General features: G+C 46.7%; 1 protein-coding gene across 10 annotated transcripts in view; it reads right to left on the reverse strand.

Annotated features, from left to right (window-relative positions):
* LOC119956761 (pleckstrin homology domain-containing family G member 3-like) overlaps window positions 1-24,512 on the reverse strand; it is a 299,355-nt gene that overhangs the window by 75,429 nt on the left and 199,414 nt on the right. For all 10 annotated transcript variants that reach the window (XM_038784155.1, XM_038784182.1, XM_038784145.1 and 7 more), the window contains one exon: window positions 18,450-18,907. In XM_038784155.1, coding sequence (XP_038640083.1) covers window positions 18,450-18,907 — 458 coding nt within the window. The remainder of the gene's footprint in view (window positions 1-18,449; window positions 18,908-24,512) is intronic.

Genomic DNA, 24,512 nt, shown 5'->3' on the forward strand with positions numbered 1-24,512 from the left:
TATTTTCCCAGTTGATGCCATTTATTGACCACTTCAGGGTCATTTCCTGTCCAGACTCAATTTTGTGCTGACGGGAGGAGTTCCTGGTTTTGAGGGAAGCCCCCGGGCATCACTGTGGCGCAGTGGTTAGCACCGCTGCCTCAGGACGCTGAGGACCCGGGTTCGGTCCCAGCCCTGGGACATTGTCTGTGAGAAGTTTGCACATTCGCCCCGTGCCTGCGTGGGTCTCACCCAGACAACCCAAAAGATGCACAGAGTAGATGATTTGGTCTCACTAAATTGCCCCTTAATTGGAATTTTTTTTTTTTTTAAAAAGGAAGCTTGAAAATAATCGTCTTCAGGCCTCAGGTGAGAAAAGGTGGCCCCCATTTAACTTTGGACATCGCCCCTACTGTTCCCACCAAACTTATGGTCCAGTAACTGCAGGGCCTCCCTACCCTCTCTTATGACATCCCAATCCCCCACTGCCCATCTCCACCGGCCTCCGCCACTCTCTCCGCCTGGAGAACTCCAGAACGTACATCTGGCTTTGGGGACTGCTTGCTGTTCCACTCTTGTCCACTGAAGGTAACGGCGCTGCAGGGTCTAGATTGGGCAGCAGCTCGAAGGCGTGACTCACACTAGGACATGTACGCAGACGCATGCGTACACTCACTTAGATAGGCATGCTCACTCTGACACATGTGGACTCATTGTGCCGCACGCAACCTATTCTGACATGCACACTCACACTGAGCTGTGTGACTCAGCAAGTGTCAAAGTGGACATCTGCGTGTCTAATTGAGCCTGCATGTGTTAGGTTGAGGGCGTCCGTGTGACCGCATCAGCATGATTGCATCAGTGTGACCGTCCAAGTGTCAATCTGAGCATCCGTGTCAAAGTGAGCACTCACGTGTCAGAATGTCATGCATGTCTGAGTGAGTCCACGCATGTCATAGTGAACTGTGTGTCTGATTAAGTGTCTTTAACCCCGTTCAAACTGAAGCAATGCATGATGAGCAGACCAGCCTGCCGAGCTTCATAATTTACCCTTATTGCCAAGTTGCTCCCTTATTAAATTGCCTTTGAGCTCTTGTCAAACTTGGCCAGCTGCCCAATGGAGTGGTCGCTATGCGCTTGAGGTTTTGTTGGCTAAATGTCCAAATCCACTATGGCCTCCATCTGGTGCAATGGGAGGGTCTCTCTCTCTCTCGTATCCTGTGTAATGAGAACATTCCTGTGGCTATCATGGGTGTGTACCCAAATGCTTCCTGTCTGCAGCTGCCTTTTCAGGTACTTTCGTACAAGACTTTTGGTACCCTCCCCTCCCCAGTGATTACCTAAAAGGTTAATGGGATCTTCCAGCGTAAAAGGAAGCTATTCGGCCTTGTGTGTCCGTGCTGGCTCTTTGAACGATTTATTCATTCTCCTGTTCTTTCCACGCAGCCAGGTAAATTCTTCCTTTTCAAATATTTATCCAATTCCCTTTCCAAAGTCACGATTGAATTTGCTCCAAGGGCATTTCAGGCAGTGCTTTCCCGATCGGAACTCGCTGTGTAAACATATTCTCATCTACCTGCTCCCCCCAACCCCCCCACTTCATTTTTCAATGATCTAAAATCGTAAAATCTACATAGTGACCCTCCAGCAGCGGCCATGGTTTATCATTGCCTAATCTATCAATACCTCTCATACAGCTGAACGCCTCTCGTAAATCTCTCCTTATTGTTCCCTGCTCCAAAGAGAATGATTGCAGCCTCAGTCTTGCCAGGGTGAGCGGATTCACTGGGCTTACGTCACACATCTAACTTACTGGGCAATGGATGTGTTCCTGAGTGCACTTTCTGGTAATAAAACCAGCCAAGCCAGTGCCCAACAGCCCAGCCAGTGCCCAGCCGCCTAGCCAATGCCCAGCAGCCCAGCCAGTGCCCAGCCGCCTAGCCAGTGCCCAGCAGCCTAGCCAGTGCCCAGCAGCCCAGCCAGTGCCCAGCAGCCCAGCCAGTGCCCAGCAGCCCAGCCAGTGCCCAGCAGCCCAGCCAGTGCCCAGCAGCCAAGCCAGTGCCCAGCAGCCTAGCCAGTGCCCAGCAGCCCAGCCAGTGCCCAGCAGCCCAGCCAGTGCCCAGCAGCCCAGCCAGTACCCACTGGCACTGCAGCAGAAGAATGCTGTGCTCAGGAAAATAAAAGATTGCACTTTTATAGCACGTTCCCCAGCCTCAGGAGGCCCCAGAGCTCTTTACAGACAATGAAGCACATTTGACGTGTGGTCATTGTTGCAACACAGGAAGTTTGGCTGCCAATTTGTACACAGCAGGATCCCATAAAGCAGCAACGTGATAATGATCAGGTAATCTGATTTTGGTGAAGTTGGCTGAAGAATAAATCTTATCCAGGACAGGAGAACTTTCCTACCCTTCGTCCAATAATGCCATGGGATCATTAACTGAACAGGGAGACGAAGCTTCAGTTTATATGAAAGATATATATTTAACAGTGCAGCACGCCCTCAGGACTGCACAGAGTGTTCCGGCCTGAATGACGTGCTTAAGTCAATTGAATGGAGGGCGGCATGTTGGCACAGTGGTTAGCACTGCTGCCTCATGGTACCGGGTTACTGTTTGTGTGGAGTTTGCACATTCTTCCCCCTGTCTGCGTGGGTCTCACCCCCACAAACCCAAAGAACTACAGTGTAGGTAGATTGGGAACTCTTAAATTTACTTTTTAAAAAGTCTCGAGTGGGAGTTGGACACTTGACTTTCGTGAAGACCTGATGGGAGGGGAGGCCCCTTTCAAAATGACGCTGGCCCGATCACCATGGGTTAAAATGTGCAGTAAGGCCTCTGATCCTATTTGGGAGGCCATCCCATCCCATTTAAAACAAGCATGAGGAGTCAAAATTGACCACACCCCACTCCTACAGGATCATATGAATAACACCTCAACAGATGCTTCAACATGTGACGTATGCAAGAAATTGTCAGTTCCTATAATATTTGCAGTAGTGTTATTAAACATCGGTTCAGATGGATTCAGATAGTATGAGTGCCAGAGCAGCGATTAAGGTGTCAAAAAAGTGAGGTAATTATTGATTTGCAGGTGAAGTGTTCGACGAATAGATCTCGAGAACCATTTGCTTTTTTTTTTTTTACAGACAGCTAGTTAATGGAATATTGTTTAGGTATGAAGGACTCCTTGGGTGTAGATAATTCATGAGGGGTATTGTGTTTGGCCCTAGCTAAACAAGTCAAGGGGCATCTTGTAAGAAGAGACAAAAGCATGCCTTATGCTTTGGGTACAGATGATGTCGTTAATCAAAGGAACCAGGTCTGTAGAAGAATCAGCAGGTCCTAGAACTCTAATCTGAACAGTGGTGTTTCAGTTTGGTCCTGGAAGGTACTCTATCAGATTCTGCACAAAGAAAAGCAAGTAACACCCCGGTTGTTAACTTTATTCATGAGAGTGGTATTTAATATATACTCGTTTGCTTAATTGGAATGTAGTGGCAGGTTTAGAAAGTTAGTTAATGTTTCTTCTTTTACTTAGGAACAACAGTAACTGTAAATCTATTGTTGATAATGTGGTGATTGAATTAAAGTTTGTTTTAATATAAAAGATATCTATTGGTTATTGTCATCACTATTGTGCTGCAGTAACTTCTCCTCACAGTTTTACAAATTGAAAATAGTTGGGTTCCCGTTCGAGATTTTAACAAAGTCATCAGCCAGCACTCATTGGGAGCTGCACTCAACACTCAAATTCAATTCATACAGGATCTCAGACAGAGACTTTCGCCCATTTCCCAGAAATGGCCCAAGTTTGCCAACACTGGTTGGATGCATCCTTTTTTTAAAAAATAAATTTAAAATTCCCAATTCATATTTTCCCAATGAAGGGGCAATTTAGTGTGGCCAATCCACCTACCCTGCACATTCTTTTGGGTTGTGGGGGCGAAACCCACGCATACACGGGGAGAATGTTCAAACTCCACACGGACAGTGACCCAGAGCCGGGATAAAAACCTGGGACCTTGGCACCGTGAGGCCGCAGTGCTGCCCTTGGTTGGATCATGCATCCTTGAAGGTTTCATCTCGTGGCACTCTAGTCTCCAACCACCACACACTTCCATTGTATTTGTCATTGTTTTTCCAACATGTTCATCCTGATGTGGTACTGCCTTCCCTCAGCCAATTAAGCAAAGAGACTATTCTTTACCTAACTAGATGATATTTGACTGTTCAATGGTCTTAACCCCACCTCTAATATTTATATATTTCTCTTATATAATTCATCCATGAGATGAGAATATTGCCAGCAAGGCCAGCATTTGTCACCTATCTCTAATTGCCTTTCAGAACGGGGTGGTGGGATAACGTCCCAACAGTGTATTCAAAGTAAATGGAAAAATAAAAGACACTTTAATTTTTAAAAAGGAAGGCACCTGTGATTTTTCTCTCGAGTTACAAGAAGCAACATGCCGCAGGGTGGCACAGTGGTTAGCACTGCTGCCTCATAGCGCCACGGACCCGGGTTTGATTCCAACCTTGAGTGATTATTTGTGTGTGGTTTGCACGTTGTCCCCGTGTCTGTGTGGGTTTCCTCCGGGTGCTCCAGTATCCTACCACGATCCAAAGATGTGCAGCTTAGGTGGGTTACGGGGATAGTGCGGGGAGTTGGGCCTCTGTAGCATGTTCCTTCAGAGGGTCAGTACAGACATGATGGGAAGAATGGCCTCCTGCTGCACTGTTGGGATTCAATGATATCAACCTTAAATTCCTGAAGATGCCGGGACATTCATGGAGAGCTGACAACCTTGATTAAGCCTGGGGTACCACTCTTCTCTTCCCTCCTCCTTTAAATTAGAGCTGGGGGCTTTGTCAAATTGAGGCCCAGTTCAGGTTTGCAATTGCAGTCTCACCGAACCTGAACCACTTCAATAGGTAAGTAGCCACCGTGGGAAGAAACATAACCTCAAACTAAACTTAGAAGGAAGAAAATAATCTGCAGCACCAAAGATTGGGGAACATATCATTTGAAGGCGGGAAAGGCACTATATATTTGATGGGGTTCCAAGGCCTCAGGCTTTGCTGCTGATTTGCATTTCCTGTGAGCAGCAGCTCACTGATAAGTTGTGTTAATGTTTAAACTCTGATGTCTGGAGCAGTCTGACAGCTCAGGATTCAGTCCGACCACAGACAGCTCCCCCTGCAACCCCGATGACTGCTGCTCGCCAATGGGTCCGATAGGCGCCAGCATTTCCCCCCTCTTAAATCAATCCCATTGTGTTTGCGTCTTTGCGAATCACTGGAGGTCGCCACAATACAAGGATTAAGTACACGGTTAATACAAGTAGAATTTGTTGCTCTTGTTTCTGTACCACGCAACACACCAACTTTATTTTGTTTCAACCATTGACCCCCCCCCCCCCAACCCACCCAATTCAAGTCAGCCAGATGTGGTTCAGTGGGTCTTCTTGCCTCAAAGTCTGAACAATACGAGGTCAAGTCCCACTCGAGACTAGAGCACATAATAGAGGCTGAAGCTCCCTATGGAGTACAGAGGGAGCGCTTCCACTATTGGAGGTGGTGTCTTTCTGATGAGGCATTAAACTGATGCCTCACCTACCCTCGGTGGACACGGATGATCTTGAGGCACTATTTTGAAGAAAAGCAGGGCGATGGTTGGTTTCCCAGTATGCCGATCAGCATTTATCTTCAACTAACACTCAAAAAATGGACTATCTAGACAGTAACGCAAAGCCTTTTGTAGGATCTTGCTGTGCACAAACGTATTACAGCAGGGAGTACACTTCATGGATAGTCAGTCACTTTGGGACGTCCAGAGCCACTACCCAAATATCTGCCTTTCATTTCTTTTACAAGATTCCCCGAACGTTTACCAAGTGTTTCACAGCCGACGAACTATTGATAACACCACAGAGGGTGTAATGTGGATGCACTGCACCAATTATTGCCAAGGCTGGCAGTCACTTTGGTTCTAAAAAAAGGAGATCTTACTCGCATGGCTCGGAGATTCACTCCTCCCTCTTCAATTCATTCAGCGTGAAACCACTCTCTAGTTCATGATGCTGGATACATAGTGGTTTCATACTTGCTAAGGGGCATTGGTAAACTTCACCACCATTAGCATGGAACTGAGGTTAAGGCACCAGTACCTGAGCACCTCGGTAAGTGGTTACTCAAAAACACTTGCTCAGAAGGGCAGCACGGTGGTGCAGTGGTTAGCACTGCTGCCTCACGGCACGGAGGACCTGGGTTCGATCCCAGCTCCAGGTCACTAGCCGTGTGGAGTTTGCGCATTCTCCCAGCATTTGTGTGGGTCTCACTCCCACAACCCAAAAGATGTTCAGGATAGGTGGATTGGCCACGCTAAATTGCCCCTTGATCAGAAACATTTTTTACAATGCTTGCTAAGAAACCTGGGGCTTCAGGAACCTGGTTAACAGTATCTAGTAATGAGTACCTTTCAATCGGTGAGTGAATGCCCAATCCAAAACTACTTAAACTAAAAATATTTCCAGTTTCAATCTCTGGTCTGTTGTAGCTGCAGGAGTGACATTAGGATCAGTACAATAGGCTGATAAGAGAGATCAGGACGGTGAATCAGAGCAGAGTGAGGGGTGAACGGGAGAGGGAGAACGGGGCATGGAGAGGAGATGAGTGACTAAGGTGTGGGTGAATGGGGAGAAACCTGCCTCCATCTCACAGGAATAACTGTGCACACACAAGACTACGTAAGCAGTTGGAGCAGAAGTAGGCCATTCGGCCCATCGTTTCGGCTCCGCCATTCAATGAGATCATGATAGATCTGATATGACAATCCTCAATTCCACTTTCCCACTTTATCCTCATAACCATTGATTCCCTTATTGATTAAAATTGTGTCTATCTCAGCCTTGAACATACTTAATGACCCAGCCTCTGCAGCCCTCTGCAGCAAAGGTTTCCACAGATTCACTAACAGACAATTTAAACACAATTTCACAATCAGATTTCCACGGTCATAGAACATTGAACATACAGTGCAGAATGAGGCCATTTGGCCCATCGAGTCTGCACCGATCCATTTAAGCCCTCACTTCCACCCTATCCCCATAACCCTTCCTAACCTTTTTGGTCACTAAAGGCAATTTATCATGGCCAATCCACCTAACCTGCACGTCTTTGGACTGCTGGAGGAAACCGGAGTGCCCAGAGGAAAGAGCAGACTCCGCACAGACATTGACCTAGCGGGGAATCGAACTGGGACCCTGGCGCTGTGAAACAAAAGTGCGATCCACTTGTGCTACCGTGCTGCCCGCTATTTCTCTGGAAGACAAGAGCAGGTTCCTAAATTACGGTTTTTTGGTACACAAGTTGGATCCTCCTGCAGCATGAGTTACAACATACCTGTGCTCCATTTTACTGGAACCCAGAAAGTTCAGGTCAGACGAGACCATTCAGTCTGCTGTGCTGGTGTTCCTTACAAGGATGTACCATATTCAGGGATGTTTCTCAGCTGTCAGGCTATATTCTGAGGGGCTCAAATTAAAACAGTTTGAAGCTGCCGGCCAACTTTTGCTAGTTTGTGTGTCAATCTTTTAATAATCTTTACTTTTGTTTTTAATTATCTTTATTGTCACAAGTAGGCTTACATTAACACTGCAATGAAGTTACTGTGAAAATCCCTTAGTCACCACATTCCGGCACCTGTTCGGGTACACGGAGGGAGAATTCAGAATGTCCAATTCACCTAACAGCACGTCTTTCGGGACTTGTGGGAGGAAACCGCAGCGCCCGGAGGAAACCCACGCAGACACAGGAGAACGTGCAGACTCCGCACAGACAGTGACCAAAGCTGGGAATCGCACCTGGGACCCTGGCGGAAGCAACCGTGCTAACCACTGTGCTACCATGCTGCCCCCGTGACTTCAGGGGAGAAAAGGGAAACTCAAAGCAGAATCAAGAAGCGCGAGAGGGTGGTGGAGAGGAGCCTTGCCGGGGAATGCAGAGTAACTCGGGGATGTTCAGAGATGTTCAGAGAATGATGCAGAAAAAGAACTGAGAGGCCTTTTAGCACATTGCAACTGTGCCAACTCTCGCTGCTCATTGGCTGTAGCTCTTAAAAGTGTTGCTTTCTGAGCATTTGTCCAATTCTATTGTGAAAGTTATTATTGAATCTGTTTCCATCACCCCATGTGTGTCCCAGATCATAACTAGCTGCATATAAAATAAATTCTTATCTCCCTCTGGTTTTTTTGAAAATGATGTTAAATCCGTGCCCTCTCCTGCCAGTGGAAACAGTTTCTGCTGCTTTGCTCCATCAAACCCCTCAGAATTTTGTCTGCTGCTTTTAAATCCCCCCTTAACCTACTCCTCTCCAAGGAGAGCAAACCAGGTTTTTCCAGCCTCCAGGCTCAACCAGAGTCCCTTGTCCTTTGCATAATTCTGGTAAATCTCCTCCGCGCCCTCTCCAAGGTGCATTCCTGCTCTACGTGCTGTATCGTAGCCAATATAATGAAGTCTTTGTTTAAACAAGGTACAAAGGGCATCCCCAATCCAAACTGCTCGGCTGTCTCTCAAACGCAAACTAATGACCTTCGCAGAATACAATAAAAACCACCACATTCCAGCATTTACACAATATTTGAAGAGTCAGAGGCAAAGTTAAAGATTCAGTCCTACTGCCCTTAATGTCAAAGGGCAGATTAGGAGTTTACAAACATGTGAATTCACAGTCAGAGTAGGCCACTCTGCCCCTCGAGCCTCCTCTGCTATTTAATAAGATCATGGCTGATCTGATTGTGGCCTCATCGCCACTCTCCTGTCTACCCCCGCTGGCTTTTGAATCCCTTGCCACTCCAGAATCTACATCTTAGCCTTCAAAATATTCAATGATGCTGCCTCCCTTGCTCTCTGGTGAAGAGAATTTCACCAGCTGGAGCCGACATCTGCAAGACAAAACAATTCTCCTCATCTCCACCCGAAATGTTTCCACCTTTCCTGGTGGATATAGGCTGTTCACACTGCACAAAGGGAAATGGTAGAGAGCAGAACTCGTTCTGAAAATCCTCATCAAAACAGAAGAACCCAGCTATCTCGGGATAAAATAAACCAGATAAAATGGATTGGTGTTTTAAAATGGACTTTTGCACATCCAGTACATATTTCTGAAATTTCCAAAGGGTCAATTGTCTGGCTCAGCCTTGAGCAGGAAGTAAGTCTATATTATCTATTGCTTCACAATATCATGTCTTTTAAAAAAAAATTAATATACAGGATGTGAACGTCACTGGCTCGGCCAGCATTTACTGCCCATTCCTAATTGCCCTCGAGAAGGTGGCACTGCCATCTTGAACTGCTGTCATTCATGTGGTGTAGGTACACCCACAGTGCTGTTAGAGAGGGAGTCCCAGGATTTTGACCCAGTGACAGCGAAGGAATGGTAATATATTTCCAAGTCAGAATGGTGAGTGACTTGGAGGGGAACTTGCCTCAATCAACGGGTGTGAATCAGAAAGCTTTCCAATTAAATCTGAAGACAGGCAGGGCTGCCCTCTCTTCTTTTCCCCCACACCCCCCAAAGAACCACACCCTGTATGTGTGACGATCCCAGGCAGTGGAGGCACTCAAGTCAAAGCCTCCCGATATATGGATGACATCACAGTATTCTGCTCGGGTCCACTGTTGGTGCACAGGCTGATCAGCATCTGTGGCCAGTTTGAACGGGCCTCAGGTGCCAAGGTCAAGAGCAAGACCATGTTCTTTAGCAAGTGGGCTGACCGATCCCTTGTCCCCTTCACTGTCAGATCAGGTGGCCTGAAGGTGCTCGGGACATAGTTCGGAGGGACCAGGGTATGTGTTAGAAACTGGAAGGATCGACTAGCTATATGAAACAAGACCTGGAATTCCCTCTCCTTTGCTGTTAAGAACCTGATCATCAGGTGTGAGGCACTCTCAGTATTGTTGTATGTGGCACAGGTCTGGCCCATTCCTCACTCCTGTGTTGTCGTAATCACCCAAGCCATTTTCTGCTTCATCTGGGGTCAAAAGTGGACCCCGTTTGAAGAAACATTATGAACAAACCCAAGGAGGGATAAACATGCCCAATATCACCCTAATCCTGAAGGCCACCTTTGTGTGGCAGTATCAAGCTGTGCAAAGCTCCTCGGTACACAAACACCAAGTGCCACTACATGCTGAGATTCTACCTGTCCCCGGTGTTGTGAAGGATGGATCTGGCCACGCTGCCGTGGGACACACTGAGTAGTTGGGCCGTGCAGTACCACCTGTCCCTCATGTAAAAATACACACAGAGAAACACCTTTATCAACATATCCATTGGTCAGTGGTTTGCACATAACATCCTAGAGGCCCTACTGGAAAAGGAGATGGTGGATCCTGTCAGATGGCTCCCTGAGCAGACTGTCAAAGTCATTTGCCAGAATGCCTCATCACCAGAACTTTCAAACAAGCACCAAGGCCTAGCTTGGCTGGTGGTGAGAAGGCCCTCACTGTCAGATCCTTCCTACACACCCGGATTCTCACCCTATCTGCACATTATCCTTGAGGTGACTGGTGGGGAAGAGACCTTTGTCCACCTCCTTGTGGAATGTGTCTTTCCAAAGAAGGTCTGGAGAGAGGGGAGGTGGTTTTTGTCGGGGTTCATCCCGAGCAGCTCCGTGACGCAGGACTCTGCGTTCTACAGGCTGTTCCCAAGGACACATCCGAGACAAACATCAGCTGCTGCTGGAGGATCATCAACTCGGTGAAAGGAGCTCCTTGGTCTGCCCGAAACATGTTGGTCTTCAGTGCAAAGAGTTGTTCCTGACTGAGTGCTGCAGACTGGCACATTCCAAAGCCCAAGCCTACGGGCTAAAGGACACACTAAAGCTTGGGGCTACTGATGCAGAGCCGCAATGGGGGATGGTCACAGTCTAATACCTTTCAGCTATAGTGAACTGTGGGGAGAGAATTGCGTAGAACCCCCTCGGGCTGCATGACTCTCACTGAATGTATACGGGGAATATTACAGGGAGCACAATTGTATTGAAGTACCTCAGAATGCAACCTGATCTAGGTAGAAGAACTTAAACACAATTGCACCATTTGCAGTGACAATTTTGAAATGTCTGTAATGTTGTTTGATTGTATTGAAGCTCCTCAAAGGACAACATGATTGATGTAGGAAACCTGAATATTATTGTACTTTGTGTGATGGTTATTTTGAAATGTTTGTAATGTTCTTTCAGATATTTTACAAATAAAGTATATTTTTGCAAAAAAAAAAAAGGGAACTTCCAGGATACCTGGAAACTTCCAGGGGCTTCCCAGGTATCTGGTGCCCTTGTGCTTCTAGATGGTAGTGGTCATGGGTTTGGAAGGTGCTGCCTAAGGAGCCTTGGTGAGTCCATGCAGTGCATCTTGTAGATGATACACATGGCTGCCACTGTCCGTTAGTGGTGGAGGGAGTGAATGTTTGTGGAAGAAAATACTTTTCACTGCATGTGACAATAAATATCAATCAACTGTGTCGAGCTAGGGGTCTTCTGGAGGTCACAAAAGGCAGTATATAAATGCAGATTCTTCCTCACTTTGTAGTTTGAGTGATTGAGTTGGTGACAGAATTATGGCATAGTCACATCTTCTCCCTTTTGCTTTGTTCCAAAAGCTTTGACACACTGCTGCACAGATTGGCCCAAAGGCTGGCAGTGTGGAGCCAGGCTAAAGTTTAATTCCAGGTCTATGAAATGTTTCCATCATTTGCAGATGAACAGTGAGAATCAGACAGCCAGACAATTTTCATATTTTGTCGTTCCAGACTTGGGATGAACGGGAAGGGGTTTGGTCCATTCGGAAAGGTGGGAAATTCAGGATGAGTGATGGGAGTGAATGGAAAATGGTTTGATCCACTAATCCCTTAATGAGTTCATGTAGGTTGGAGTTTATTGATACTTCTATCACTGTACATACAGTTTACAGCAGTGGTGGGCAATGCGGCCTGGGGATTACATGCAGCCACTCTGGGTTCTGAGTGGGTCTCGCAAGACATTTTGCATTTTGTTCACCATTGTCCACATGTAGCATCGCCATATTCCATTGATTTACACCCATGTAGTTTTTATCCTACCAGTTTGACTGAAGTGATCCACCCGTAAAGCAAGGGCAAGTGTAATGAGATGAGGTGTGTGCTGATTGCTCACAACAAGGGGCAGCACAGTAGCATTGTGGATAGCACAATCGCTTCACAGCTCCAGGGTCCCAGGTTCGATTCCGGCTTGGGTCACTGTCTGTGCGGAGTCTGCACATCCTCCCCGTGTGTGCGTGGGTTTCCTCCGGGTGCTCCGGTTTCCTCCCACAGTCCAAAGATGTGCAAGTTAGGTGGATTGGCCATGATAAATTGCCCTTAATGTCCAAAAATTGCCCTTAGTGTTGGGTGGGGTTACTGGGTTATGGGGATAGGGTGGAGGTGTTGACCTTAGGTAGGGTGCTCTTTCCAGGAGCCGATGCAGACTCGATGGGTCGAATGGCCTCCTTCCGCACTGTAAATTCTATGATTCTATGATTCTATGATTGACTGTGAGAGCCGTGCGCTCCCTCCGTGTCCAAAGTGTAAATACTTACTTTGATTTTACCATTTGAAGTTGATGATGGCATTATTTATATAGAATCCCTACAATGCAGAAGGAGGCCATTTGGGCCATCGAATTGACACCTCCTCTGAAAGAGCACCCTACCTTGGTCCACTCCCTGCAACCTCACCTAACTTTTGGACACTAAAGGGCAATTTAGCATGGGCAGTCCACCTAATCTGCACATCTTTGGACATGTGAACGATTAAGCATTTTCTATAACCCGTTATGCAATCTTTGGCAAAGCATAGAGTGAAAATAATTACTGAAATACTGTACGTAATCTGCGTATTCAATCTTATTCATTTGGTCATGGTTAGTGATCAAGTCCAATTTCAATCTTGCGGCCCACTGAGATGAAGGAGGGCCAGTCATGAGGCCCACAACTAGCCAAGGTTCCTCATCACTGGTTTACAGTATGGATTTCCATCTTGTTAGGATTTCTGGAATGTTTCCCAATGGCACAGTTAAAACTTGTATCTGAATAGTAAACCGTGAGCCGTGATTTACAGGGTGCCATACAAGATCAGTCAAGGGAGGCTGGAGTAATGAGTATAATTTGAGGTGGTGACTTATTAGTATATAAGAAGCGTATTGACACATGCTGGAGTGGGTTGGCTTAAGTTTGTTACTTTTCTTACAGAGTGTTGATCCACATAAGGTGTTGGTCAACATAGACCCACTTCTAAAATGGCAGAAGCTATACTTACTTCTGTGCTAACTGGATGTCACAACACGGTGTCACATGTCATCTAATGCAGACAATGCACAAAAAATGTTCCAGAGACAGAATGTACTGGAGCCGCAATGTCCACAAGCTCTTAATTAACCTTCCCACAAAGAAAACAGGCTTCTGACTTTCAGACAGGGTTATAAATATACTTTGGATAAACTAGCCCTGGAAATTGTTGAACATCAACTTCTCTTAAAGGAGCTGACACAAACATCTTCTGTTTGAGAGAGGGAATTTTCCAATACATTGGACCAAGTGGAAACCAACCATTGATGCAAACACCCTGACGCCAGGTGAAGGGGGAAGATTGCTCCACCGCTTTCCCACTCACTGAATCTTCCTATTGAGCAGATTCAGCAAATGAGGAACAAGAAACTGATTAGACAAAGGGAAAGTAGAATATGCAAGAAACAGAAAAATGGTCTGTAAACGTTTCTATAGGTATATAAAGAGGAAATGATTGAGAGAGACAAATATGATAGAAACAGGGGAATTCATAATAGGGAATAAGCAAAGCTAAATAAATACTTTGTGACTGTCTTCACGGAGGAAGACACAAAAAAACTCCCAGAAACCCTAGAGAACCAAGGGACCAGCGATAATGAGGATCTGAAGGAAATTACTATTCATAAAATAAGCAGCACTGGAGAAATTAATGGGATTGAAAACTGATATATGCCCTACACCTGATGATCTACACCCCAGATATTGAATGAGGTGGCTGTGGAGATGGTGGATTCATAGGTGGACATCTTCCAAAATTTTATAGATTCTGGAATGGTTGCTGCTGGTTGGAAAGTTACGTTTAATCCCACTGTATAAGAAAGCAAGGAGAGAGAAAACAAAGGGCCCAATGGCCTACTCCTGCTTCTATTCCCTATGTTCTAGCATTAAACGGGCAATAACTGGGAAATGAACGAATATCTTGATTCACATGGCATTGTCACTCTGGTACTGAGCCCAAATGGATCACTGTTGTCCGAAGTTCCATTCCAGTCCTGTGTCAACTACCTGAACTCAGCTGGTAAGCAACGCAGAGGGGCATGGACACCCAAACCAAAGGGCTGAATTTTATGCCGGGATGGTGGTTCCTCTGCTAACCTTGTGTAAAGGTTGAGGGACAGCCCACATCCGTTTGGCCAACTTGCCCTGAAACCATTAAAATGCCTTCAATTTTTATTGAAATAAATTTTATTCATTTACAGGATGTGGGTGTCACTTGTTAGACCAGCATTTATTACCCATCCCTAGTTGCCCTTCAGAAGGTGGTGACGAGTTGCCTTTTTGAACCGCTGCGGTCCTTGAGATGTAGGTACATTCACTGTGCTGTTAGGGAGGGAATTCTAGGATTTTGCCCCAGCGACAGTGAAGGAACGGCGATATATTTCCAAGTCAGGGTGCTGAATGACTTGGAGGAACTTCCAGGTGGTGACGTTGCCAGGTATCTGCTGCAGGGCGGCATGGTAGCACATTGGTTGGTACGGTTGCTTTACAGTGCCACGGACCCAAGTTCGATTCTGTCTGTGTGGAATCTGCATGTTCTTGGAATCATAGAATTTACATTGCAGAATGAGGCCATTCGGCCCATCGAGTCAGCACCAGCCCTTGGAAAGAGCATCCTACCCAAGCCCACACCTCCACCCTATCCCCGTACCCCAGTAACCCCACCTTTGTGAATACTAAGGGCAATTTAGCATGGTCAATCGACCTAACCTGCACATCTTTGGGCTGTGGGAGGAAACCGGAGCACCTGGAGGAAACCCACACAGACACGGGGAGAACGTGCGGACTCCGCACAGACGATGACCCAAGTCGGGAATCGGACCTGGGACCCTAGAGTTGTGAAGCAACTGTGCTAACCACTCTGCTACCATTCTCCCCATGTCTGCGTGGGTTTGCTCCGGATGCTCCGGTTTCCTCCCACAAGTGCCGAAAGAAATGCTTTAGGTGAATTGGACATTATGAATTGTCCCTCAGTGTACCCAAACAGGTGCCGGAATGTGGCGATTAGGGAATTTTCACAGTAACTTCATTGCAGTGTTCATGTAAGCCTACTTGTGACAATAAAGATTATTATTATTGTCCTTCTAGATGGTATGGTCGTGGGGTTGGAAGGTACTGTCTAAGGAACATTGGTGAGTTACTGCAGTGCACCTTATAGATCGTACACATGGCTGCCATTGTTCGTCAGTGGTGGAGGGATTGAATATATATTTTTTTCCAATTTAGAGTACCCAATTCATTTTTTTCCAATTAAGGGGCAATTTAGTGTGGCCAATCCACCTACCCTGCACATCTTTGTGTTGTGGGGGCGAAACCCACGCAAACACAGGGAGAATGTGAAAACTCCACACGGGCAGTAACCCAGACCCTTGATCGAACCTGGGACCTCGGTGCCGTGGATTGAATATTTGAGCGAGGAGCAATCAAGCGGGCTGCTTTCTGTTGACCTTCTTGAGTGTTGTTGGAGCTGCACTCATCCAGGCAAGTGGAGAGTATGCAGTCAGCCCAAGCCTGGATATTGTCCAGGTCTTGCTGCATTTGGACATGGACTGCTTCATTATTTGAGAAGTCACGAATGGTGCTGTAGTCATCTGCAAACATCCACATTTCTGACCTTATGATGGAAAGAAGGTCATTGATTCTAAGCAGCTGAAGATGGTTGGACCCAGGATACTACCCTGAAGAACTCCAGCAATGATGTCCTGGAGCGGAGATGATTGACCTCCAACACCACAACCATCTTCCTTTGTGCCAGGTATGACTCCAACCAGTGGAGAGTATTCCCCCTGATTCCCACTGACTCCAGTTTAGCCAAGGTTCCTTGATGCCTCACTCGGTCAATGCTGCCTTGATGTTAACGGCAGTCACTCTCGGCTCACTTCTGGCAGTCAGCTCTTTTGTCCATGTTTGAACCAAGGCTGTCATGTTCAGGAGCTGAGTGACCCTGACGGAACTGAAACTGAGGGTCCGTGAGCAGGTTATTGCTGAATAAGTGATGCTTGATAGCACTGTTGAGGACTCCTTCCATCACTTTGCTGATGATGGAGAGTAGACTGATAGGGCGGTAATTGACTGGGTTTGATTTGCCCTGTTTGTTGTGTACAGAAGACACTTGGGCAATTTTCCACATTGCCAAGTGATGCTAGTGTTGGAGCTGTACTGCAACAGCTTGGCTAAGGGTGCAGTAAGTTCTGGAGCACACGTCTTCAGTACTATTGCTTGAATATTGTTAGGGCCCATAGCCTTTGCAGTATCCTGTGCCTTCAGCCGTTTCTCGATATCACATGGAGTGAATCGTATTGGCTGAAGGCTGACATCTGTGATGCTGGGGACCTCTGGAGGTGGGTCATCCACTCGGCACTTCTGGCTGAAGATTGGTGTGAATACCTCAGCCTCGTCTTTTGCACAGATGTGCTGGGCTCCTCTGTCATTGAGGATGAGGATATTTGTGGAGCCTCCTCCTCCAGTGAGTTGTTTAATTATCCATCACTCCAGCTCTGGGTCCCTGTCTGTGTGGAGTTTGCACATTCTCCCCGTCGCTGCATGGGTTTCACCCCCTCAATCCAAAAATGTGTAGGGTAGGTGGATTGGCTATGCTAAATTGCCCCTTGATTGGGAAAAAATAATTGGGTACTCTAAATTTTTTTTAAAAATAATAAATTATTCATCACTAATCACGGCTTGATGTGGCAGGACTGCAGAGCTTAGATCTGATGTGTTTGTTCTGCAGTCGCTTAGCTCTGTCTATGACTTGCTGTTTCGCACACAAGTAGTCCTGTGTTGTAGCGTCACCAGGTTGACATCTCACTTTTCGGTCAGCCTGATGTTGCTCCTGGCATGCTCTCCTACAGTCTTCATTGACCAAGAGGAAATCCCGCCTCGGAGAGCAGCAAGGAGCAGTGGTCAGTGCTGGGACTGCAGCGAAGGTGAGTGGAAGGCACGCAGCACGGTAGCATTGTGAATAGCACAATCACTTCACAGCTCCAGGGTCCCAGGTTCGATTCCGGCTTGGGTCACTGTCTGTGCGGAGTCTGCACATCCTCCCCGTGTGAGCGTGGGTTTTCTCCGGGTGCTCCGGTTTCCTCCCACAGTCCAAAGATGTGCAGGTTAGGTGGATTGGCCATAATAAATTGCCCTTAGTGTCCAAAATTGCCCTTAGTGTTGGGTGGGGTTACTGGGTTATGGGGATAGGGTGGAGTTGTTGACCTTGGGTAGGGTGCTCTTTCCAAGAGCCGGTGCAGACTCGATGGGCTGAATGGCCTCCTTCTGCACTGTAAATTCTATGAATCTATGAAGTAGAATCAATATGGTTGGAGAGCAGGAACAGCAAGATTCAGAAAACGCTGACTGAAGTTACACTGTTGTAAAAGGCAATAAACAAAAAAAATTGCACGGAAATTAAAATATTAAAACGATGGAGGAATTGCTGTCTTATGAAGAGAGTTTGGGAAAACAGAGCCTATATTGTCCAGAGTTTTGAAGAAGGAAAATTGATCTAATTGAAACCTACATAATACTTAAAGGAGTAGACAAGATAGACACAGGTAAGATATTTTCCTTGGCTGCGGAGTCTAGTGCAAGGGGGCACAATTTCAAAATAAGGGGGAAGCCACTTAGGATCGAGATTAGGAGAAATTTCTTCACACAAAAGGTTGTGATTATTTGGAATTCTCAAACCCAAGGGCTGTGGAAGCTCTGTCATTGAGTATGTTTAAAGCAGAGATTAATACATTTCTGATTAACAATAGTGTAAAGGGTTATGGGGATAGTGGGTGTAAAAGATATTGAAGTGTCCAATCAGCCATGACCACATTGAACAGTGGAGCAGGCTTGATGGGCTGAATTGCCTAATCCTGTTCCAATGTTCCTGCGTCTCTGTCAGTTCATTTAAAGAACTATCCTATTAGTCTCACACACTCATTCCTCCTCAGTAACCCTGAAAATACTTCCTTTCAAGTAGGGCATCAATGTCAACCTCATCTACCCCTCCTGACTCATCTCAGGTTGATATCTCCTGATTTCTTTTAATAAAATTTCAGCCTCATTGAGATTTAGCTCCGTGGACCTTGTTTTGTCTATAGAACTGGTACAGGAATGTTAGATACCCACCTCAATGATGCTCCGCAGATCTTGCACATACATCCGCTCGGTTTCAATGATTTCCATGACGACCCTGTCCACATACGACAGCTTGGGGTTGGGGGCCATGGCCCTGGTTGCTATGGGAGACAAAGGGGCCTGGAGGAAGTTGACATCCAGGCTCATCCGGTCCGGCGTGTTGTTGTTGTTGTTGCGGGCAAGGTCAGCCTTCCGCGCGTGCAGGGGTGGAGCCAGCTCCACTTGGACACATTCCTCCATTGGGGGCCCGGCCTCCAGGAGCTGGCTGCCAAGGGGCGGGGTTCCAAAGGGACCACGGCAATCCTGCAAGGAGCCTGAGGAACTGGCACTCACCGAGCGCTCATTGTCCGAGCAGTCGGTGTTGACTGACGTAGAGCTGGTAGAGGCGGTGACCGTGGACATCCTGTCATGGCTGCTCAGTGAAGAGGCTGAAGATGTCCTGGGAGATTCTGGGAGGAGAAATAAGAAAAAAGGATATTTTACAGTTGCTAACTCAAATATACAGACCTGGCATAATATCACAGAAGGAAGCCATTAGACCCATCGTTTATGCTCGTTGTCATACAGATGCTTTACTAATAAACGCTCTGGGTGTGTATAAACAGGCCAAAGACTCTGGCATAATTATCCCCAACTATTGGCAGGTACTAAACTCAAACCTATGACCCCAGCACAGCTCAAAGGCATTATAACATTCCTATATTGCAATGGTGCATTTTAAAAGGATGTCATTGGCTATAAAACTCTATGGATTATGAAAGGCGCTATGTAAATGCAAGTCTTCCTTTTATTCCCCCAAAGTACTTTAGAGCCAATTAAGTACTTTTTGAAGTATTGTCAACGATCGCAATGTCCATAACAGTTCAACAAAATGCCAATCTGTCGGGCGTTTTCTGGATCTTGTAGACAGCCTTAGTCCCCTAATCAGCTCCTTAAACTCTGAAGTAGCAACGCTGTCACCCGTGGAAGATTTTCCTGCCATTTAAATCCACTACTGCGCCTGACTTTGATACAATTCTGCCTGATAGCCATAGTGGGCCTGAGGCCAAGTTCCTGACAAAGGACCAGGTCACCCACTTGAAATGACTTGTCCCCTTTGGCAAAATGTGTGGTTTCCTCTGGGTTGCATGCAGTGCCCCCCCAAACAACCCCCATCCCTGCCGCCCCGCAAACCCCACCCAACCCCCTGCCACATTTGGGAAAACCAAGTCCAACCGGGCCCAGAAATGATGGCCCATAAGTAATTTCGCCAGTGTGACGTCCATGGTGGCATGGGGGATCATATTACAAGGTAGAAGTAAGTTGGCCAACCCAAGGCATAGTGGTCTGCTGGACTGCTTCTTCATGGATGTTTTGGACACCTGCACCACTCTCTCTGCTAACCCCTTTGACGTGGGTAATATTTGTCTACTTGGGCTGCCGAGTTGATTGGAAGCTTGTTGTCCCTACATATTCAAACGGAGCAGTCCATTTTAATCCAGGGATTTTAATAATGGGGGCTGCCCATTTTGAAAACTGTACGGGTCTGATAATAGCCAATTCTTTCAGGTATTTAAATTCAGCTTCCACTTTTTAGTGCAAGGCGTAAGGAACTGTTCTCGTCCTGAAAAACCTTAGGTGAAGAGTCAGAGATTATATAAACCTTGGCCTTTACTCCCTTTATTCAACCCAACTCGTTCTGGGATACATCTTTATATTTGCATAAGACTTCCTGGAAGGCGTCTGAGATTTTGAAAATTTCCAACCAGTTCGACTTGATTTGATGCAACCAAATCAAGGACCCAGCAGCCCACTTGATTGCTCCCCCTTCCACAAACATTCAAACCTTCCATCACCAATGGACAGTGGCAGCCGTATGTACCATCTAGAAGATGCACTGCAGTAACTCACCAAGGTTCCAAAGACAGCACCTTCCAAATTCATGATCACTACTATTTAGAAGGATACCTGGGAACCCCACCACCTGGAGGTTCCCCTCCACGTCACTCACCACCCTGACTTGGAACTATATCGCCGTTCCTTCATTGTTGCTGGGGCAAAATCCTGGAACTCCCTCCCTAACAGCACTGTGGATGTACCTACACCTCAAGGACTGCAGCGGCTCAAGAAGGCAACTCATCGCCACCTTCTGAAGGGCAACTAGTGATGGGCAACAACAAGCCTAACCAGCAACGCCCACATTCTGCAAATGATGTTTTTTTTAAATCCCGTCCCATGAGAATTTGTTGATTTCCCTCTACAATAATCACAGGTAGGCGGACATCTTGTTGTTGCTGATATAATACTGGTGTTGTGGTTGTTCGCAATGTTTTTAGATTGCCCCCAAATTGGCCATTGTGCTACTCAAGTTCAAAGACTCGAAGACATTCAAACGTTTGTTTACCACAACCGTTGCTGACGCCCTGGTATCAACCTCCATCTTTAGTGGTCCTCCATTTACTGTGAGGACTATCTCTATTGGGGCTGTTTTTCTCATTCTTACCATGTTCAGTTTGTACATTTCAGGTTCTTTGTCGGAATTCCTCTCCACTTTGTTCACAGGAGTCATGACTTGTTTTGAATTGCCGCGTTCTGCCTGGCACGGTAACGGGCCTGGATAGGGCCCTGCCTAGTGCACGGAAAACAAATAAACTCTGCAGCTGCACGATTCCTGAGGGCGGTCCTCCCCAACACCGATAGCAGTTGTCCTAATGTCTGGGCTGACAGCCCATTTTCTCCTCTGGCTATGGACTATGAATATGTTCCTGGGATTGTGGCTGAATATCCTCTGTGCCTGTCAACCTGGTGCACACCTTGCAGCCATACAGCCCCACAGCTAATTCACCTCGTCCTCTTGTATGCTTTCAAGCTCTGACACACTCCTCTTAGTGGACACAGTTGCCTGAGCAATCTCGATCGTCCTGTCTAGGTTAATCTTCGTTTCAGCCTGAAGTTTCCTTTGCACACTTATGTTGTCAGTACCACACACAAAACGATCACGCAGCATGTCGTTGAGCGCTGTACTGAACTCTCAATGTACAGCCATTTGGCGAAGTCTGGCAACGAAGGTGGAGATCATTTCTCCTGGGTCCCCGACAGATTAACTGAATTATGTCGCTGTAATATGATCGATGATCTGGTTTGAAATGCTCCCTGACCAGCTTCACCAACTGGTCAAGTGACTTCGTGTCAGGAGCCTCTGGGGATGTTAATGTCTTCTGATGTTGTAGGTTGTTGGCCCACAAACTATTAATAGGATAATCTTCTGTTTAACACCCCCCCCCCCCCCCCGTTATTTTGTTTGCTGTAAAGAAGTAATGGAGCCGCTCAATATACTGGTGCCAATCTTCGGCCTTGACCAGCGAATGGCTCTAACTTCCCAATCTTGGGCATTTTTCACTCACTGTTTTATGATGCCATTGACTCTTTTCAACTTCTGTTTGTTTTGGAGGCTTCTCCCTTCCCCCGCAAATTCTGAAATACAGCAGACTTGCGATCGATCCAGTTAACACTCATCGTCAATGTGGCGGCTTGAGGCAATACTAGAGAGACTTTCAGTTTAACGGAACAAGGGCTTATCGATAACAAGTAAAGGTAAACTATACACAGGCACGGAGGTCTTCACTCTCTGGCTCCAGTCCACTCTGCCTGGGACCCTGCTCCCAGAGCCTTGGGCTTTTTCCCCATTGGACCGGGTGCACTCACTCCTGTGTGATAGGCCCCAATCCGGTCATGTGGACCGCAAGGGCTCAACCCTTAAAGGGAGTGCCAACCTCGATTGTAGGATCGCCAACCTCAATTGTGGGATCAAGTCTCTGGAATGGGGAGGCATGCATGCCACCCACTGAGCAAATGGAGAAAATTGAACAGAAAGAATAAAGAACCTTTAGAAACAGGAGACTTTGTAAACCAGGTTGATTGCCATTAATCAGCGAGGGTGAAAGGTGCCAATCACCTTGTCTCTGACTTGGAAACATGCCCTTCATTAAAGTCTTTGTAGTGATCTCCTTAATGTGTTTTCTGTCGTTCCAGTTAGGAGGATTACCTTGGGATTACTCTGGTGTGGGGGGGGGGGGGGGGGGGGGGGGGGGAATGAGAGCGAGGCAAAGTTCACTTCTCAAGAAGCTGTACAATGAGCCACACAATTAATCTCCATCCAGCTCTTATATTTCAGATCAGAGCCCTAGCAGAGGGGCCCTCTCGGCTGGATGTGAAACACCCCATGCGCCACTTCATCGACGAAGTCCAGAGGATTCTCCAGGGTTCTGGGCCAATAATTAATCCTCAGTCCACATCACCACAAAAGGACTTTGCTGTGCACAAAACTAGCTGCTGTGTTTCTGACAATTGTGATTGCACTACAAAGGTTCTTTTAGACAAGTCAGTGGTGATGAAAAGCACTGTAAAACCCAAGTCCTTTTTTCAAAGTTCCATCAATTCTTAGCCCCTCAAAACTATTCAGTTGATTCATTTTTTTTTTTAAAAAGAGCACTCTACCTGGGCCCACTCCTCCGCCTCATCCCCATAACCCTATCTACTCTTGTGACAATAAGGAGCAATCTAGCATGGCAAATCCACCTAACCTGCTCATCTTTGGATTGTGGGAAGAAATCGGAGCACCCGGAGAAAACCCACCCAGGCATTGGGGGGGCGGAGGGGGGGGCATGCAAACATGCAAACTCCACACAGTAGTGTGGTAGTATTGTCACTGGACTCATAATCCAAGTACTGAGGGTAATGCTCTGGGGATAATCCTGTGAACCATGCCTGTTGGCCGCCTGAACACTGCGTCATTCTAAAGAAGGGCAACAACATTACACCAAGGTTCACACTGACACAGTACGGCAGCTCTGTAAAGGACCCAACACATTGTTGGACGGGACTATCAGGGGTAAAGTTGCAGGCAGTAGTGCAATGGTATTGTCAAAGGACTAACAACACAGAGACCCAGGGTATTGCCCCAATGCCCAGGTTCAAATCCCACCAGAGCAAATGGTGAAATTCGAATTCAATAATGATCTGGAATTAAAAGTCTAATGATAACCACGAAACCATTGTCGATTGTCGTAAAACCCATCTGGTCCACTAATGTCCTTCAGGGAAGGAAATCTGCCATCCTCACCTGGCCTGGCCTACATGTGACAGTAGAAGGGCAATTAGGGATGCCAAGAAATGTTGGCCCAGCCAGCGACATCCACATTCTATGAATTAACTTTCAATACTCTTTGCAATGAAATGCTTCCTGACAACTAACCAGGAGGTCTGCCTTGGGTGTCTACATTTTCAAAGGGAGAGAAAAGACAAACAACTTCTGCATCTGACAGTGCAGCACGGTGGCGCAGTGGTTAGCAATGTTGCCTACAGCGCTGAGGACCCAGGTTCAAATCTCTGCCCTGGGGCACTGTCCGTGTGGGGTTTGCACATTCTCCCCATGTCTGTGTGGGTTGCACCCCCACAACACAAAGATATGCAGATTAGATGGATTGACCATGCTAAATTGCCCCTTAATTGGAAAAAAATAATTGGGTACTCTAAATTTATAAAAAAAGAAAAAAAAACTTCTACACCCGACTCTGAAAGGGCTCGACAGGGTGGACACAGAGGTAGTTTCCCCTGGCTGTTGATTATAAACACTGGGCACAGTCTCAGGGCAAGGGCCAGTCATTAGGGCTGCGATGAGGAGAAATTGCTTCACTCAAAAGGTGGGCCTCTTGGGCATTCTATACCTTAGAGGGTTGTGAATGCTCCATCATGGAATACATTTAAGGCTGAGATAAACAGAATTTGCATCTTTCAGGGAATCAAGATGATATGGGGAGGGTGGAAAAAGTGGAGCTGAAGCCATAAATCAGCCATGATCACATTGACTGGCAGAACAGGCACAAAGGGATGAATGGCCTATGCCAACTCCTATTTTTCATGTTGCATTCTGATTTGAGTGACTAGCAAAAGGGGTTGGATTATAATTGGCACAGAGCACAGAGTGTGACGCCATCCTTCTGATCGGAGAAAGGCAAGCTGGAATATTTTCTGAATGGCTCGAGGTGAGAAGCTCAAGGAGCAAGGGAATTTAGA

The sequence above is a fragment of the Scyliorhinus canicula genome, chromosome 2, assembly GCF_902713615.1.
Source record: "Scyliorhinus canicula chromosome 2, sScyCan1.1, whole genome shotgun sequence".
NCBI classification, from domain to species: Eukaryota; Metazoa; Chordata; class Chondrichthyes; order Carcharhiniformes; family Scyliorhinidae; genus Scyliorhinus; species Scyliorhinus canicula.